The sequence below is a fragment of the Chiloscyllium plagiosum genome, unplaced genomic scaffold (genome assembly GCF_037043375.1).
Source record: "Chiloscyllium plagiosum isolate Xiang-an unplaced genomic scaffold, Cpla_swu_hap1 HiC_scaffold_14, whole genome shotgun sequence".
NCBI lineage: Eukaryota > Metazoa > Chordata > Chondrichthyes > Orectolobiformes > Hemiscylliidae > Chiloscyllium > Chiloscyllium plagiosum.
In genome coordinates, this window is record NW_028270152.1 from 34,678,713 (window position 1) to 34,698,671 (window position 19,959).

A 19,959-nucleotide genomic window follows, 5' to 3' on the forward strand; every position below is an offset into this window, starting at 1 on the left:
TGCTTGATGAGAAAAGAAAAATAGTACACCATTTGTTATCTCATCTGCTCTTGTTCCCTCGGTTACCTCTAAACAATGATGCACTTAGATTATGTGACCACTCAGCAAAACACTTCAAATGCAGGACCATTCTTCAGAAGGGAAGGCATCCAATTTCTCATCATTTTCTGGGGAATCTAGTGACATGACATGGTAATGAGTAACAGGATGATGTTTAGCTAGTAGTTGGCAATTCGGGTAAAACAATGGACAACCAGGAGTAAAAGACAATGTTGCATGACTATTCACTTCCAAATACTTTTTGTTAATTTTAAATAAATTTTAATGCAGTTTTATCCTCCAAATTCCATATCCTTAGATCTGTTCCAGTAACCAATGTGACACCTGTTGAAGACCATTACGTGCCCACAACATCGAATCTCAGATGTTAATCTAACGAGCCTGTAATTATCTGGATAAAAACTGAACCACTGTGGGTGCTGTAAAATCAGAAACGAAGCTCAGCAGATCTTCCAGGAAGAGAAATCAAAGTTAACGTCTCAGGTCCTGTAACACTGCATTGCACCACACTTTACATTTCCCTCTAAAATAAGAAAAAGTTAGGGTTGAGGCTACATTATCAAAATATTTTGAGGGGGGGCTGGTTTGGTCCATAAAAAAAAATTAGCTTAATTGCATCATTATTAAGGGAAGATGACAGAGAACAGAGGGAGGTGTAGGAGTACAGACAGCTGATGCTGCAGACTTGAAAGTGGGTAATCTTTGTGTGGTGAAAATGTTAGGGTTATCAAGGATTTCTGCAGATTTTGGAAAGAGGCCAAACGTGATGTCTTGTCGTATTAACGTAGAACAGTCTGACACAATAGTAAATAAGGAATTCGACTAACACAATATTTCTCTAGTTGTGTAATTCCATCACAAACTTCACTTACCTTAATTTCAACTCAACGTTGAAATGACTTGAATGCAGATTTTGATTTTATTTCAGTAATTTAAATTGGAGGCAAACATTCCAAATTAAGCTCTGGGGTCGCAAAAGAAGAGTAGCAGTCCATCTCAATCTGCTTTTACATTTTTTTTCCTTCACTACTCTTTTTCTTAGTTTAATCTACTCAGTTTATGGAGTGCAGAGGACATTTCCAACGCGGCAGTGAGAGGCTTTTGGCATCAATCTCATTCAGCCTGAGCTGCCGTGAAATCGGGAACATAGAACGAGGGGGGGGGGGGGGGGAGAGAGAGACGGGGGGGGGGGGGGGGGGAGAGAGAGACGGGGGGGGGGGGGGGGGGAGAGAGAGACGGGGGGGGGGGGGGAGAGAGAGACGGGGGGGGGGGGGGGAGAGAGGGGGGGGGGGGGGAGAGTGAGACGGGGGGGGGGGGGGAGAAGAGAGAGACGGGGGGAGGGGGGGGAAAGAGAGAGACGGGGGGAGGGGGGGGAAAGAGAGAGACGGGGGGGAAGAGAGAGACGGGGGGTGGGGGGAGGGAAAGAGAGAGACGGGGGGGGGAGGGAAAGAGAGAGACGGGGGGGGGGGGGGGAGAGGGAAAGGGAGAGACGGGGGGGGAAGAGAGAGACGGGGATGGGGGGGGGAGGGAAGAGAGAGACGGGGGGGGAGTGGGGAGGAGTGAGAGAGACGGGGGGGGAGAAGAGAGAGACGGGGGGGGCAGAAGAGAGAGACGGGGGGGGGAGGAAGAGAGACGGGGGGGGGAGGAAGAGAGACGGGGGGGGAGGAAGAGAGACGGGGGGGGGGGGAGGAAGAGAGACGGGGGGGGGGGAGGAAGAGAGACGGGGGGGGAGGAAGAGAGACGGGGGGGAGGAAGAGAGACGGGGGGGGAGGAAGAGAGACGGGGGGGGAGGAAGAGAGACGGGGGGGGGGAAGAGAGACGGGGGGGGGGGGGAAGAGAGACGGGGCGGGGGGGAGAAGAGAGACGGGGGGGGAAGAGAGACGGGGGGGGGGGGAAGAGAGACGGGGGGGAGGAAGAGAGACGGGGCGGGGGGGAAGAGAGACGGGGGTGGGGGGAGAAGAGAGACGGGGGGGGGGGAAGAGAGACGGGGGGGGGGGAAGAGAGACGGGGGGGGGGAAGAGAGACGGGGGGGGGGGAGAAGAGAGACGGGGGGGGGGGGAAGAGAGAGACGGGGGGGGGGGGAAGAGAGAGACGGGGGGGGGGGGAAGAGAGACGGGGGGTGGAAGAGAGACGGGGGGTGGAAGAGAGAGGGGGGGGGGAAGAGAGACGGGGCGGGGGGGAAGAGAGACGGGGGGGGAGGAAGAGAGACGGGGCGGGGGGGAAGAGAGACGGGGGTGGGGGGAGAAGAGAGACGGGGGGGGGGAAGAGAGACGGGGGGGGAAGAGAGACGGGGGGGGGGGGGGAAAGAGAGACGGGGGGGGGGGGGAAGAGAGACGGGGGGGGGGGAAGAGAGACGGGGGGGGGAAGAGAGACGGGGGGGGGGAAGAGAGACGGGGGGGGGGGAAAGAGAGACGGGGGGGGGGAAAGAGAGACGGGGGGGGGGAAAGAGAGACGGGGGGGGGGGAAGAGAGACGGGGGGGGGAAGAGAGACGGGGGGGGGGGAAGAGAGACGGGGGGGGGGGGGGGAAGAGAGACGGGGGGGGGGAAGAGAGACGGGGGGGGGGGGGGAAGAGAGACGGGGGGGGGGGGGGAAGAGAGAGACGGGGGGGGGAAGAGAGACGGGGGGTGGAAGAGAGACGGGGGGTGGAAGAGAGACGGGGGGGGGGGAAGAGAGAGACGGGGGGGGGGGGAAGAGAGACGGGGGGTGGGGAAGAGAGAGACGGGGGGGTGGGGAGGGAAGAGAGAGACGGGGGGGGTGGGGAGGGAAGAGAGAGACGGGGGGGGGTGGGGAGGGAAGAGAGAGACGGGGGGGGGGGGGGAGGGAAGAGAGAGACGGGGGGGGGGGAGGGAAGAGAGAGACGGGGGGGGGGGGGAGAGGGAAAGAGAGAGACGGGGGGGAGGGAGGGAAAGAGAGAGGGGGGGGGGGGGAGGAGAGAGACAGACGGGGAGAGAGAGAGACGGGGGGGGGAGGGAAAGAGAGAGACGGGGGGGGGGGAGGGAAAGAGAGAGACGGGGGGGGAGAGAGAGACGGGGGGGGGCAGAAGAGAGAGACGGGGGGGGGGAGAGAGAGACGGGGGGGGGGGCAGAAGAGAGAGACGGGGGGGGGGGAGAAGAGAGAGACGGGGGGGGGGAAGAGAGAGACGGGGGGGGAAGAGAGACGGGGGGGGGGGAAAGGAGAGAGACGGGGGGGGGAGAACAGAGAGACGGGGGGGGGGAGAACAGAGAGACGGGGGGGGGGAGAACAGAGAGACGGGGGGGGGGGAGAAGAGAGAGACGGGGGGGGGGAGAAGAGAGAGACGGGGGGGGGAGAAGAGAGAGACGGGGGGGGGAGAAGAGAGAGACGGGGGGGGGGAGAAGAGAGAGACGGGGGGGGGAGAAGAGAGAGACGGGGGGGGGGAGAAGAGAGAGACGGGGGGGGGGGAGAAGAGAGAGACGGGGGGGGGGGGAGAAGAGAGAGACGGGGGGGGAGAAGAGAGAGACGGGGGGGGGAGAAGAGAGAGACGGGGGGGGGGAGAAGAGAGAGACGGGGGGGGGAGAAGAGAGAGACGGGGGGGAGAAGAGAGAGACGGGGGGGTGAGAAGAGAGACGGGGGGGGAAAGGAGAGAGACGGGGGGGGGGAAAGGAGAGAGACGGGGGGGGGGAGGGAGAGAAGAGAGAGACGGGGGAGAAGAGAGAGACGGGGGGGGGGGGGGATAGAGAGAGACGGGGGGGGGAGAGAGAGAGAGACGGGGGGGGGGGAAGAAGAGAGAGACGGGGGGGGGAAAGAAGAGAGAGACGGGGGGGGGGAAAAGGAGAGAGACGGGGGGGGGGAGAACAGAGAGACGGGGGGGGGGAGAGAGGAAGAAGAGAGAGCCGGGGAGGGGGAAAGAAGAGAGAGACGGGGGGGAGAAGAGAGAGACGGGGGGGGGTGAGAAGAGAGAGTGGGGGGGGGGGGGGGGAGAAGAGAGAGACGGGGGGGGGGGGGGAGAAGAGAGAGACGGGGGGGGGGGGAGAAGAGACACGGGGGGGGGAGAAGAGAGAGACGGGGGGGGGGGAGAAGAGAGAGACGGGGGGGGGGGGATAGAGAGAGACGGGGGGGGAGAGAGAGAGACGGGGGGGGGAGAGAGAGAGACGGGGGGGGGGAAGAAGAGAGAGACGGGGGGGGGGGAAAAGGAGAGAGACGGGGGGGGGGGGAAAGGAGAGAGACGGGGGGGGGGGGAAAAGGAGAGAGACGGGGGGGGGAAAAGGAGAGAGACGGGGGGGGGAGAACAGAGAGACGGGGGGGGAGAGAGAGACGGGGGGGGGGGGGGGGGGGGAAGAAGAGAGAGCCGGGGAGGGGGAAAGAAGAGAGAGACGGGGGGGAGAAGAGAGAGACGGGGGGGGGTGAGAAGAGAGAGACGGGGGGGGGGGAGAAGAGAGAGACGGGGGGGGGAGAAGAGAGAGACGGGGGGGGAGAACAGAGAGACGGGGGGGGAGAACAGAGAGACGGGGGGGGAGAACAGAGAGACGGGGGGGGGGGAGAACAGAGAGACGGGGGGGGAGAACAGAGAGACGGGGGGGGAGAACAGAGAGACGGGGGGGGGAGAACAGAGAGACGGGGGGGGAGAACAGAGAGACGGGGGGGGAGAACAGAGAGACGGGGGGGGGAGAACAGAGAGACGGGGGGGGGAGAACAGAGAGAGGGGGGGGGGGAGAACAGAGAGACGGGGGGGGGAGAAGAGAGAGACGGGGGGGGAGAAGAGAGAGACGGGGGGGGGGAAAGAAGAGAGAGACGGGGGGGGGGGAAGAAGAGAGAGACGGGGGGGAGAGAAGAGAGAGACGGGGGGGGAGAAGAGAGAGACGGGGGGGGAGAAGAGAGAGACGGGGGGGGAGAAGAGAGAGACGGGGGGGGAGAAGAGAGAGACGGGGGGGGAGAAGAGAGAGACGGGGGGGGTGAGAAGAGAGAGACGGGGGGGAGAGAAGAGAGAGACGGGGGGGGTGAGAAGAGAGAGACGGGGGGGGGGGGTGAGAAGAGAGAGACGGGGGGGGGTGAGAAGAGACAGACGGGGGTGGGAGAAGAGACAGACGGGGGGGGGAGAAGAGACAGACGGGGGGGGAGGAGAGACTGGGGGAGAGAAGAGAGAGACGGGGGGGGAGAAGAGAGAGACGGGGGGGGAGAAGAGAGAGACGGGGGGGGAGAACAGAGAGACGGGGGGGGAGAACAGAGAGACGGGGGGGGAGAAGAGAGAGACGGGGGGGGGAGAGGGGGGGGGGAGGGGGGGGGGGGGGAGGGGGGGGGGGAGAGGGGGGGGGGGGGGAGAAGAGAGAGACGGGGGGGAAGAGAGAGACGGGGGGGGGGGAGAGAAGAGAGAGACGGGGGGGGGGGGAGAGAAGAGAGAGACGGGGGGGGGGGGGGGAGAAGAGAGAGACGGGGGGGGGGGGAGAAGAGAGAGACGGGGGGGGGGGGAGAGAAGAGAGAGACGGGGGGGGGGGGGAGAAGAGAGAGACGGGGGGGGGGGGAGAAGAGAGAGACGGGGGGGGGGGGAGAAGAGAGAGACGGGGGGGGGGGGAGAAGAGAGAGACGGGGGGGGGGGAGAAGAGAGAGACGGGGGGGGGGGGGGGAGAAGAGAGAGACGGGGGGGGGAGAAGAGAGAGATGGGGGGGGAGAAGAGAGAGACGGGGGGGGGGGAAGAGAGAGACGGGAGGGGGGAAGAGAGAGACGGGGGGGGGGGAAGAGAGAGACGGGGGGGGGGGGAAGAGAGAGACAGGGGGGGGGGGGAGAAGAGAGAGACGGGGGGGGGGAGAAGAGAGAGACGGGGGGGGGGGGAGAAGAGAGAGACGGGGGGGGGGGGGGAGAAGAGAGAGACGGGGGGGGGGGGGGGAGAAGAGAGAGACGGGGGGGGGGGGGAGAAGAGAGAGACGGGGGGGGGGGAGAAAAGAGAGACGGGGGGTGGGGGAGAGAGAGAGACGGGGGGGGGGGGGGGGAGAGAGAGACCGGGGGGGGGGGGAAGAGAAGAGAGAGACCGGGGGGTGGGGGAGAAGAGAGAGACGGGGGGGGAAGAGAGAGACGGGGGGGGAGAAGAGAGAGACGGGGGGGGGGGGGGAGAAGAGAGAGACGGGGGGGGGGGGAGAAGAGAGAGACGGGGGGGGGGGAGAAGAGAGAGACGGGGGGGGGGGAGAAGAGAGAGACGGGGGGGGGTGAGAAGAGAGAGACGGGGGGGGGTGAGAAGAGAGAGACGGGGGGGGGTGAGAAGAGAGAGTCGGGGGGGGGGGGGGGGAGAAGAGAGAGACGGGGGGGGGGAGAAGAGAGAGACGGGGGGGGGAGAAGAGAGAGACGGGGGGGGGAGAAGAGAGAGACGGGGAGGGGAGAAGAGAGAGACGGGGAGGGGAGAAGAGAGAGACGGGGAGGGGAGAAGAGAGAGACGGGGAGGGGAGAAGAGAGAGACGGGGAGGGGAGAAGAGAGAGACGGGGAGGGGAGAAGAGAGAGACGGGGAGGGGAGAAGAGAGAGACGGGGAGGGAGAAGAGAGAGAGAAGAGAGAGACGGGGAGGGGAGAAGAGAGAGACGGGGAGGGGAGAAGAGAGAGACGGGGAGGGGAGAAGAGAGAGACGGGGAGGGGAGAAGAGACGGGGAGGGGAGAAGAGAGAGACGGGGGGGGGGGAGAAGAGAGAGAGAGACGGGGGGGGGGGAGAAGAGAGAGACGGGGGGGGGGAGAAGAGAGAGACGGGGGGGGGGGGGAAGAAGAGAGAGACGGGGGGAGGAGGGAGCGGGGGGGGGGAAGGAGGAGAGAGAGACGGGGGGTGGAGGAGGAGAGAGACGGGGGGAGGAGAGAGGAGAGGGGGGGGGGAGGAGGAGGAGAGAGACGGGGGGGGAGGAGGAGGAGAGAGACGGGGGGGGGAGGAGGAGGAGAGACGGGGGGGGAGGAGGAGAGAGACGGGGGGGGGGGAGGAGGAGAGAGACGGGGGGGGGGGAGGAGGAGGAGAGAGACGGGGGGGGGGAGGAGGAGAGAGACGGGGGGGGGGAGGAGGAGAGAGACGGGGGGGGGGGGGGGGAGGAGAGGGGGGGGGGGGAGGGGAGGAGCGGGGGGGGGGAGGAGGAGAGACGGGGGGGGGGGAGGGAGGAGGAGGAGAGAGACGGGGGGGAGGAGGAGGAGAGAGACGGGGGGAGGAGGAGGGGAGACGGGGGGGAGGAGGAGGAGAGAGACGGGGGGGGAGGAGGAGGAGGAGAGAGACGGGGGGGATGAGGAGGAGAGAGACGGGGGGGAGGAGGAGGAGAGAGACGGGGGGGGGAGGAGGAGGAGAGAGACGGGGGGGGGGAGGAGGAGGAGAGAGACGGGGGGGGGGAGGAGGAGGAGAGAGACGGGGGGGATGAGGAGGAGAGAGACGGGGGGGGGATGAGGAGGAGAGAGACGGGGGGGGGGATGAGGAGGAGAGAGACGGGGGGGAGGAGAGAAGAGAGACGGTAGGAAGGGGGGTGGAGAGAGACGGGGAGGGGGGAGAGAGCTGGTGGTAGAGACGGGGGGGGGGGGGGAGAGGGGGGGGGGGGGGAGAGAGAGGGGGGGTGGGGTGAGAGACGGGGGGAGGAGAGGGTGAGAGAGACGGGGGGTGAGGGAGTGACACGGCGGGGGAGATGGGCGGGGGTGTGAGACAGGGCAGAGGGAGGGAGCGGGGGGATGGGAGAGGGGACAGGAGAGGTAGAGGAGGGGGGAGTGGGGGCAGGAGAGGTTGGGGCGGGACAGAGGGGGGTGGGGCGGGACAGAGGGTGGCATAGAGGGGGGAGGCACCATCGAGGAAGCAGAACTTCAAATGTAACCTCAGCCGGTATAGGAGTTGAACCTCGGTCTCTGGTATCACTCTTCATCACAGACCACCGATCCAGTTCATTGAGGGTATTGAATGCACTACCTGGAAATGCATTGGAAGCAGGTTTAACTGAGGCATTCGAATAAAACAATGTCCAGTCATAATGGGCTGTATAGTCTCGTTCTGTGCCGAAACGATTCTGTGAATCAGAGGACACAAAATTGAGATAATTGGCAGAAGTAGGAACGGGGACATGAAGGGGAGAAAAATATTTTGACGCAGTAGTTTAAACCTGTAATGCATTGTCTGACAGCATGACAAGGACAGATTCAAATCAAGGCATCCTGGAGGGAATTGAATCATTATGTTGAATTGCTCTTCGCGGCTGCACAGACACACCAGGCGAATGGTTGCTTCTGTGCTACAGCCACTCAGATTTCATGAAATTCACTGACTTTCAAAATTAATGATCATAAGAAAGTAGGCAATTTCTCATTTATTTAATACAAACAGAAGAAGAATAAAAATTTCCAGACTCAATGTTTTATTTGTAATCACATTTATTGACATAGCCAATAGGATTACCTTTACACAGATACAATCCTGGTACAAGAAATCTTTTGTCAGGTTTTACATGTTTGCAAGTCCAATGTTCAATATTTCAAAGTCTATGAAGCCTTTAGTTCCACACAGTTTAAAAAACTTCAATTAATTATGTAAAAAAATCTGTGTAAAGGTCTCTAGGCTGGCACACATGCATATAACATTATGTTTAAGCCAACCTGCCACTAAATGATAATGCACATAAAAATAATACAGTACTGTGAAAATTGCTTCAAATAAATACCCACATGAAGTACATTTTTAATGTTACTGAGCATATGATCAATACTGTAACAAAAAAAGTTAAGAACCACACCATTCTTCCAGCGAACAGAAAATATCTTTCACAATAATGTAAAATTCATCATTTAAATTGCACTTTATTTAAAGTTATTTCTATATTCAACCAATTTGTCAGAAGTTGTCCTCAACAAACCTCACCAGTTTAATCCATGGCTTATGGTTTGTTGATGCAGCATCTATTTTCTGTTTGCTGAACTTACACAATGATTACACAGCTGGTAAGGAAAGTTAATGTCTTAATGTTTTCACATCTGCTAACAATACCAGTTATTTGCGTCCATCACCAAAGCTAAGATACGTGTGATACAGTCATCTGTACTGTAACCACAAATGTGTTAATACAATTTATTGTGTCTGTTAGGAGTCCAAACTCACTTGATTTGGTTCCCAAAATAGCATCCCCTGAATTTGCATGAATCTGCATTTCAGAAGTATCATCAACATAAAAGAATTTCATACAATTTATTTGTAAAATTAAGACTACAGTGGAAATTGTGTGCAAAAGGGGGGTTCTCAGTTGCACTTATTGCTTAATCCTTTTTGAAATTTGAATACTTTTTAGTTTGCAAAAACAATTGTAGGAACAAGCACACTGTTCAAAATCATCAAAGGCACTACTGGCAGGATTAACAAAATGAAGGCATGGAAACAGAACACCCCACAACAAACAATCTTTTAGATTTTTCTTCTAGGTGTACCAAGTTTTGGCACAATAACAAAAAAGAAATAAGGAGACAATTCCAAAATGGAATTTATTTGGCGCCTTTGTAAAAAATTCTATTAAATCAATGATACTTGATATTTTTAATACCCAGAAATCCTGGAATTTGTTGGTAATACTACTTTTCAAGTGCTTATTACCATTACCAGAAAAAAAGTCAAGTTTTTTTCCTTGTTACATTGAGCTATTCCTAAGAATAATATGCAAGAAAACCCCAGAATTGGATCACCCTGGATTTTAGAAGTGGCAGTTAACATATGCAAAACAAAAATTCTAATGGAGAAAATGCTGAAGCACAAATCCCGGTAGTGTAAAAATATAATTTGAACACAGGTTAAAAATATAACTGACTCCTCTGCAGCATGCAGATGCAGAACCCTATCACACCAAGTAAAGATACTACCGGTAGAGTTATATCAACAAACTCCAGCATTTTCTACCTTTCTAATAATTAAAAAAATATCAAAAGTGCACAGGTTTAACATCTGATTAAAATCAATGAATAACTGGGAAACATATGAATATTATAACATCTCAATATTGTGTAATATTATATCATAAAGCATAATGTTAATCAAATTATTGAAGATTTCTTCAACACTTGTGAGTTTCTCTTCCTGCAGCAGCCATTTTAATAATGTAATTTTGTTCATGTTTGCAACTTGTAGTGCAAACAACATAAGGCAGCAAATATACTGCCTCTATTATTAATGTGGTTCAATAGTGTTCTCTTCACTATTAGGTCATTTTGTGCAATGGACTACACTAGAACTTTTTTTTTAAAACTGCACTCTTGACTGCAAAGTCCTGCTCCAGGGACTTTTATCGCTGAAAAAGGGAAAATAAAAAAAATTAGCCAAAACTCTCATTATAAATTACCACTTGCACAAGAAGCAATTCAAGAAGAATGCATAGCACAAGGTTTTGCTAGTCACATTAATCTGTTAATGCAAACTGTGGGCTGTTAGCAATCAAAACTGACCATTTTTGAATTACTCTGGAACATAAAGCATACACAAATGTATAACATGTTGAGGACCATTTATAGGAAGTTGACCTCACAAGTATTGAGTGACCTGATGTTGGCCATGCAAAGAGATTATTTATCACAGGAATAGGTTTACAAAGTCATTAGATAAGAGACACATGCAGACTTGTATGCAGACTTCTATAAGCAATAGCAAATACAGCCAGAAGCCAAAGGATAGACAGCCTGCTACAGAGGTAGGCATTATATGGATTTCACCTGCTGAGTCATAACAGCAATTAGGTAACACTATGTATATAGATGCATATTCTAAATTTTACAGCAAGTTGGTCACATCAAATCACAATATTGAATTATAACTTGAGACACATTTTGAACATCTGCCCAAGTTGTTTTACATATCTGCCTTAAAGTGTCAAATTTGTTACTTGTGTTTTGTAAAGGGAAATCACTGCATTAAAATATTCTTGAAATATGGGAGCAACTGTGCATCTGCTTCAAATATAGTAAAAACGTTAAATATCACATATCTAAATGCTAGGTTAATTCAAACCACTGGTGCTTTGCCCACAATGTAAAGAAGTTAATTATCTGTAGATCAAAGGCCTTCAAAGGATTGCACAGCACAGAAAACTAAACCAAGACTGAATTTAACAAATACTTTGTTTACATGATTTCAACAATGGCAAATTTCTGGTTCATTATCACAAGTTGCTCCAAAAATTTTTTTAAATGTTCAACTCTTCATTAGCTCTGCTGTGTCATAAGTTATTGAAGAAAAAATTCTTTAAATTCTACTTTAAGGTAATTTTAAAGCTCTCAGACAGAACAGTAATTTGTAATAGTGCACTGAGAGTAGCTAAAAGAACAAAGCTTGTTCTGTTATTTTGTCTGTGAACTCATACTCGCAATCAGTAGCACCAAATGGGAAAAAATGGCAAATCAACATTTAATATTAACAGTAGAAATTATTGTTCATTTACTGTAGAACTCAGATTCTAGAAATGATAAATATTTCTTACTACCTACAAAACACTAGTGAGTGATACATAAACATCAGTATGAACTGGGAGCAGAAGAGTCTTCAATTGCAGTCTTTTGACCCACTGTGGCTAGTTAGTATACAAAATAGTTTAACTTTATTCATTTAGAAATCTGGATCTACAATTTAAATACATTGCTAGCATGTAGCTATTTTGTATTCGATCTTTTTAAAGTAAGAAAATGGAGATGAATAAAGTTTATTTAAAGAATGAAGTGAAACAAGATATGAATATTCCAAGTCATAGTATGATAAGTTTTTGGAACCACAAGATAGGCAATGTCTGTATTTTCATATTATTAACACAAATCTCCCAACTACTTATATGCAATGTGGGGGTATTAAAAGCACAAAGCTACTGACAATGAGAAATGGCAGGATATGGAATAGTTTCTTATATTGCTTCAGGAGGGATTTGCCGAGGTGAAGGAAATTTGTGCCAGACAGCATATGTTTGACAACAGTTCTTACCCAATTTGGTGCACCCTCAGTCCATTGTGTGCGCTTCACTTTGTGCTTATTTAAATTAACAGCATCAAATGCTCCAACTGTTATTAAACTTTCCAATATGAAAATTGGAGGCTGTGAATAGTGAGGATGTTGTCAAAGGCAGCAGGATGTAGATCAGTTGGAAAGTTGGGTAGAGAAATGGCCAATAGAACTTAATTCAGACAAGCAAGGTGATGCATTCTGGGAGGTCAAAAGCAAGAGAAAAGTTTACAGTAAATGATAGGACCCTTAGAAGTATTGAATCTTTGAGTGTAAATCCATAACTCCTGAAAGTGGCAACACAAGTGAAGATGATGGTTAGGAAGGTTTATGGCAAGCTTGCCTACATCAATCAAGCTATTGAGTATAAAAGGTGGCAAGTAATGTTGGGGCAACTGTATAATATTTTAGGCTACATTTGAAGTGTAATGTGCAATTCTGGTGAGCACACTGTAGGAAGGCTTTAGACCAGGATGCAAAAGAGATTTGCGGGGATTTTATCTGGATTGGAGTGTATGAGGTTTGACAAATTTGGATTGCCTTCACAAGAGTCAGAGGCTGAGGGGTGACCTGATAGAAGTATATAAAATTATGAGGAACATGGATACATAAACTTAAGGTGGAAGTTTAAAAGGAGAGGTGCAAGGCAAGTTTTCTTTGAAAACTTAGAGAGTCATCTGGAACACGTTATTGGGGAGGTGGTAGAAGCAAATATAATAGCAATGTGTAAGAGATATTTAGGCAGACACATGAACAGGCAGAGAATACAGGGATACCAACCATGTGCAAGCAGATGGGATTAGTTTAGAATATGGTCAGCGCAGACATACTGTTCTATGTAAATAACATATACTGCTGCAGTCACAGTCCCTGTATTTGTTGAATTCAAAGCACAATCTTATGAAACAAAAAATTAACACATTCACTGCCAGCTTTGAAATTACTCGTATTTAATACGAGGATTTCCTCCATGTCCTATATTGTCTCACATAATTCAGAGTTCCACACCTCCTGTGCTCGAATAAACAAACAATTTGAAATTTATAGCCTGCAAGCACCAGTGGCATGAACTAACACTGAAGCATGGTACTGTGTTTCCAATACTGGAATACACAGACAAAAATCTGTCTCTTGCTCGGGATATAATCTTCACACATTATTGTACTTAAAAAAGGGTTCAAGAACAGCATTAGTAGATATAAAACTCCAACATCCTTTATATTCTGGAAATTACAATTCTCAATATTTTTAAAACTGCACAACCTTAACTACAATTTTGGTAAAACAAAATTGAAGGTTAAATGGAGATGGGATGAATTTGCATATATCAATACTGTAAACGTATGCAAAACATAATTGTTAAATGTAACCCTTTGTTTGGAAGATGAAGTGCAAACCAAACTGGTTGAGAAAAACAAAAGCACATTTGTACTATACAGACTTCAGACAGTGGTGGGAGCAAGCTGATAGAATGAATTGACAGCTCAGAGATACCACAGTACCCATATAATGTACAGGTATCGCAATTAAAGCCTTAAATTACAAAGTGTATATGCCACACTAATCCAATTACTTCATCTCCATACAATTAACAATCCAATACAGATTAACATATTGCAATGCTAAGAAAACAGGGCATTAATACTGTGCTGCACACCAAAGCATTACACCTATTTACTATCCAACCTCTTGTGAATCCCTTGTATATCACAATCAATCAATCACAGCAGATTTTGTATTTCTCATTGCAATACATCTGGTTGCTGACAACTACTCCCTCTTGTCTGACAACACAAGAGCGAACATGACTTACACTGGGGTTGTTAGCTCTGGTTTTGGTCCACGACTTGGTTCGGCCACGCTTGGACTGCTCATGATCAAACTCTAAGTCCTCCAGCCTTTGAGTCAATGCCAGTTTCTGTTGAATGGCCATGCGAAGAAGAGAGTTCAGAGTCTTCTTCTCATCCTCAGCAGCAGCAAGTTGACGCTGCATTTCATCCAGCTGATTTACATATTCATCGCATCTGAAATATAGATCCAATAATTACTAGTAAGCAACATCACTTAATTCATTTCATTTGGTTAGTTAATTCATTCCATTGATATTTTCATCTGTTCTAGGTTAACTTGATCTAAAACATACTGAAGCTCAGCAAGTACATGATGGAGAAATCAAAATTTAATACAATAAAAAGGTAAGAAAATAACTTAAACTTGATATAATTAGGATCACTTTTTTCAATTAAGTAGAACAGAACCATATATGGCACTGGATGCACTTAAGATTGTAAAACATATGTAGACCTGCAACCTACATAGTCTATTTCAATATTTATGGTATACATGTTACTACTATTGCCAAATGCAATGAGATACAATAACCTGGCTTTCTTAAAGCATAAATGTTTCCCAAAAGTGAGCACAGCACACAAGTAGAAGTCTGAACCAGGAATAAAATAACAAATGGACAAAGTTATATGTTATATTCTTATGATAAAGTTTACAATGATGATCAGTGATGTAAGCAAGTGGAGATGTGGAGACCTCCAGACAAGTTGAAAACAGGCCGCGTTTAACTAAGCATCAACATTCACACCAACAGCATAGGAGACAACCAAAGGCAACATGTTGTGATGTTGAATAGTTATGACAGTACCAAGAATAAAACAGTTCCAGTTCAGAGAGTCACCTGATGCATCTTATCTCAGTCAAACTCCACACATAAACAATGCCAGAGGGAAGTGGAAAGTTGATACTTTCTTTCAGAATTAGAAAATATAATTAGTCATTAAAGACTAACCATTTTGTTATAGCATTTAGGACTTTTGATTTGCAGCTGAGCTTCATAACTAAATTAAATTTAATAGATTCTATATCGTGCAGCCGAGCTGACATCATGATTGTGGGGAGCTAAAAAGGGTTTTTTTAGCCTTCTTGCATATTCTTCAGATGTTGCCTCAGTAATTCCAGTTAAATGAAGACAATACACAAAATAACATCTAAGAGTTGAATTTACATAATCTTAAAAGCATAAATTAATTCTCCAGTGGTTCAGACACTTCCGTGTATACAGATAAGGAGGTATTTTATTTAATCCCTGGTTTCCATCGAGTCCATCGGTCTCACCTGAAGTAGCTGTCAGGATGGCATAACTAGCATCAGTGCTCCGGGCTTAGGGAGGATAAATCGCCAAGGGCCATTACTCACTATACAGTGATTTCTGCAGCAAATACAAATACCTGGATAAAGATTGAGTATGTGATTGGACTCCATGACAACACATTGTGATGCAAGGCTCACACTTGAGCAAATTGTTGCAGACCGCTGCTGTGGAACCAAACCCCAAAGTAAGTCAGTTCTGCGAAAAATGCAAGAACATTGGAGGAAAAATGAGTAATTCCTAAAAATGCATTTCTCTCTTCCAGCCATTTTAGGAATTTCCATATTTTCATTGAAAATTGCTTTAACATTGATCAAATTTGTGGGGTAAAATTAAAGTGTGCTCTGTGAAATAACAAACATAGGCCAGATTGATTGATTTTTTTTGGAAGAAACAGTATTCCAATAACACACAAACACTTGTAAATATAATACTTGAGGTGACCCCAGAAAAGGATGAAGACAGACTCGAGAAATAGAATGACTACTTTAGCAGGGAGGCAAAATGGTGACTGCAAGCACATGAATTCAGTAATTAAACAACAGAGGGTGCTAGAACATAAACTTCATAGCTCCCATACTGCTACAAAGCCAACATGCAGTCACTGAGTTAATTGCAACAGAAGTCTCAATAGCATACACCTATTCATATCCTACCTGGTGAATCTTTGTAGAGTTTAAAAATCTGAAGCATAATAATAAATTATGAATGATTAGAGAAGAAAATCTCACCAAAGAATCAAAGATTTCAGCAAATAAGCTGTTCCTTCAATCCATTTTAACAATGTGCTGGTTCCACATTAAAGCTCCAAATTCCCCTGCATCTTTTAATTTTTTTCCTGTTAATGTTTATCAAATTTCTTCAATTCTAAGATCAATTCATCACTTGTTTAAAGAACAAACATCAGCAATAACAATGTTTTGCTCCTTTCATTTGTAGTAGTTTTTCAAAGACATTTGCTTTCATTATTACTGATGTATCAAATGCGATTATAATCTCCATCAATTAACGGATTCAAAATCTGAACATATTTTGTTCTCACTTAACTTTCAATGCTCTGATTTATGGATAGCCTCCAGTACAATGTTGATAGATGCTACTAAGAATTCAGCAAAATAAAAAGGAATATAAAGGAAGCAAAGTCAAGAACATAATTTGGATCAGGAATAGACAATACAATCCCTCAAAGCCTTCTCTGCCATTCAATATCATCAAAGACCCACAGCTTCCTCTCCACTTTGTTGCCAACTGCCAACACCTTTGATTTTACGGTCACCCCAAAAATCCGTCATTTCAGCAATTAAAAACATTCAATGATGGACTATTCCAAAGATTCATAACCTTCTTTGCAAACAAATTCCTTCTCAGTCCCAAATAATAAGCCTTTAAAAATAGAGATTGGAATGTTTTGAAAGGGGTCAAAGCAGAATAAATAATACATAAATAATCTTAACCAGATTGTAATCTTGGATACCTTCAGACACGAAGAACTTAAGATGGAATCTGTGTGAGGTAAGACAGAGTCAGAAAGAATCACTGAGGAAGGATATGCGAAAGTAAAGTTCAGCAAATACTTTATAATACTCAAGGAGGTATAAGGTAGTGAATGTGAACATGCGAAAAGATGAAGATGAAAATCCCAGAGTCAACAGCAGAACTTTTTCAAGGTGGGCATCTCAATATGGATTCCTGTCTAACACTCATGGATAGTTTGAGAAGTTGAAGAGATAGGAGATACAAAAAAAAAATCAGAAAAAAGGAGCTGTTTGCAGATGTCAATGAACTTGTCCAACCAAAACTGATATTCACTGCTTGTGATGGTTGTATGTTTCTGCTTTATACTGAGTTCATTATAACCAGATTTGTACTCCGATTAAAGTCAATATAAATTGATCCTGTTTAAATTCAGAGTTATTACAAATTGGGAAGACAGGAGTAACGTAGGAACTGTAAACCAGGCTAAAGAACATGAAACTAACAATTAATGACAGGAGTAGCAGTGGATTGGGAATCAATGCAGGATGCACTCATTTATGCAGGGTGGAGCATGAAAAGCCAGTGAGGAGAGCACTGAACCTTTAATGGAGCAAGACAAACACAAATAAGGTCTGCCAAACGGTGGAAGGCAGGACAGATTAAATGACAACACAGTTGTTGGTGCAAGGCAAAAGGGAATAGCCTTGGGACAAGAAAAGAAACTGAAGATCAATCTAGGCAGAAATAGTAGAATCATTGCCAACAGCTGTTGTCCCTAAATTGGGAATAGTGGTTATGACTTGAAATTAAACTCAATTTGAATACAGAAAGCTGTAAAATGCCTAAGCAAATCATGAAGTTCTCTTCATTTCATGCATCGATTCAGAGTGCAGAAGAATCCTTTTTTCACTCCATCTGCAGCAACATAACTATCACAAAAAGTGCACTAATCTCAATTTCATGCACTTGTCCCCTATCCTTGAATATGATGATTGAAGAATTCATTCAAATGTTTTTTAATGATTGAATGATTTCTGGCCTCCACTCTCTGTTCAGGCAGTGTATTCCAGATTCCCACCACCCAGTGAGTGAAAACATTTTTTCTCAAATCCCCTCAATCTCACAACCATTACCTGAAAACTTGCCCTCTCATGATTGATCCTTCAACCAACTGCTCTCTATTCAGCCTGTCTAAATCCCTCAATCTTATACACCTTATTCTTCTCTGCTCTACAGAAAACAGAGTTAAAAATCACAACACCAGGTTATAAGTCTAACAGGTTTATTTGGAAGCAGTAGCTTTTGGAGCACTGCCAGCTACCTTTTGAAGGAGCAGCGTTCTGAAAGCTTGTACTTCCAAATAAACCTGCTGGACTATAAGCTGCCGTTCTGTGATTTTTAACTTCGTCCATCCCAGTCCAACACTGGCACCTTCATATCATGGCTAAAGAAAACAGTCCAAGCCTATGTAGCCTCTCCTTATAGCTTAATTTCTCCATCCCAGGCAACATCCTGGTGAATCTCCTCTGCACCTCCTCTAATGCTATCACATCCTTCCTGTAGTGAGGTGACAAGAACTGCGCACAGTATTCCAGTTGTGGCCTGACCAATGATCTGTACAACTCTAACATTCCCTCCTTGCTCTTATACTCTATGCCATGACTGATGAAAGCAAATGCCGCCTTAACTATTTGATTCACGTGCTCTGCTGACTTCAGGGATCTTTGAATAATCACTCCTAGATCCCTCTGTTCTTCTAAGCTACCCAGTAAGTTGCCACTCAATAGATAAGCTCTCATCTTGCTTCTTCTTCCAAAGTACTTCATCTCACACTTATCAGGGTTAAATACCATCTGCCACAGCTCTGCCCATCTGACCAACCCATCTATATCTTCCTGTAACCTACAACTATCTTCTTCACAACCAACCATTCTACTAATCTTAGTGTCATCTGCAAACCTGCCCAACATTCCTCCCCACATTTTCATCTGCATCATTTATGCCAGTGCTCCTTGTGGTATACCAGACTCCAGTCACTCAAACAGCCTTCAATCACTACCCTTTGTGTCCTATTACTAAGCCAGTTTCTGATCCACCTCACTAAGTTTCCCTGAATTCCATGTGCTTTAACCTTCTCAGTCAATCTCTCATATGGGACCTTGACAAAAGCTTTGCTAACACCCTTATAAACCACATCAATTGAACTTCCTTCATTCATACACCATCACATATTCAAAAGATATTCACAAATCCCTCTGAAAAAGCCATGTTAACTATCCCTAATTAACCCATGGCTTTCCAAACAGGTATAAACTCACTCCTTCAGAATTTTCTCCAACTGATATGAGACTTACTTTTCTGTAATTTCTTGGTTCACTTCCACCATCTCTTGTAAAAAGAGAAACCACATTAGCCATCCTCCAGTCCTCTGGCACTTCCCCTGCGCCAGAGCAATGCAATTTCCTGCCTCACCTACCACAACATCCTGGACACAATTTCTGGGCCAGGGGCTTTGCCTGTTTTCAAGCCCAACAGAACCACCAATACCTCCCCATTTCCTATGTCAAACTGTGCAATTTTCTCAGTCCCTTTTTTCTAAATTCAATACCTACGTTCTCCTTTTCCAGAGTAAAGGCTGAAGAGGTGGATGCATTCAACGCCCTCCCAATATCTTACAGCTTCACACACAGTTTTCTCCCTGGTTAACCTCTTTACCTAAACATTTATATATAAAATATCTTAGGGTTCTCTCTAATCCTGTTCATAAGTCCGGTTCATGCCTCCCTTTTGCTCTAACTGCTTTCTTAAGTTCCCTCTTGCACTTCCTGAATTCCTCTTGGGCCACAGCGGAATTGCTCCATTTGGATTTACTAAAAGCCCGGCTCCTCTTCTTTATTCAGTCCTGAATTGTGCTGGACATCAGAGCTCTCTGAATTTATTGCTCCTGTATTTCCCTCTAAAGGGTACATGTTGGACTTGTGCTCCCCCCCAGGTCCTTTTTGGAATGCCCCTCATTGCTCTGCTGTGGACTTATACATAAGGGGCTGTTCCTGGTCTACTGTGACCAGATCTTGCTTTATTTTAATAAATCGGCCTTCTCCCAATCAAAATTCATCTTTTACAGGTCATATGTTTCCTTGTGCAGAACAAATATAAACTGTACCCTGTTGTGGTTGCTATCGCCTTCATGATACCCCACTGCCATATCGAACACTTGTCCGACTTCTTTCCCCAGAACTAGATCCAGTACTGTACCACCCCTTGTATGGCCTTTTACATATTGATATAAAAACATCCCCTGGATACATTTCAAGAAAAATGGTAAGCTTACACTGGAATAGAGTCATAGAGATGTAC

The 19,959-nt window shown here is 48.0% G+C and overlaps 1 protein-coding gene across 2 annotated transcripts in view; it reads right to left on the reverse strand.

Annotated features, from left to right (window-relative positions):
* Positions 1–8,362: 8,362 nt before the first annotated feature.
* LOC122558997 (protein bicaudal D homolog 2-like) overlaps positions 8,363–19,959 on the reverse strand; it is a 115,858-nt gene continuing 104,261 nt past the window's right edge. Inside the window, exons 7-8 of one of the 2 annotated variants that reach the window (XM_043708047.2) lie at positions 13,780–13,990; positions 8,363–10,275 (exon numbers count right to left, since the gene is read on the reverse strand). In XM_043708047.2, the coding sequence (XP_043563982.1) occupies positions 10,270–10,275; positions 13,780–13,990 (217 nt within the window). In that variant the 3' untranslated portion in view covers positions 8,363–10,269. Of the gene's footprint in view, positions 13,991–19,959 lie in introns of both variants that reach the window. The other variant, XM_043708045.2, reaches the window with a different exon arrangement.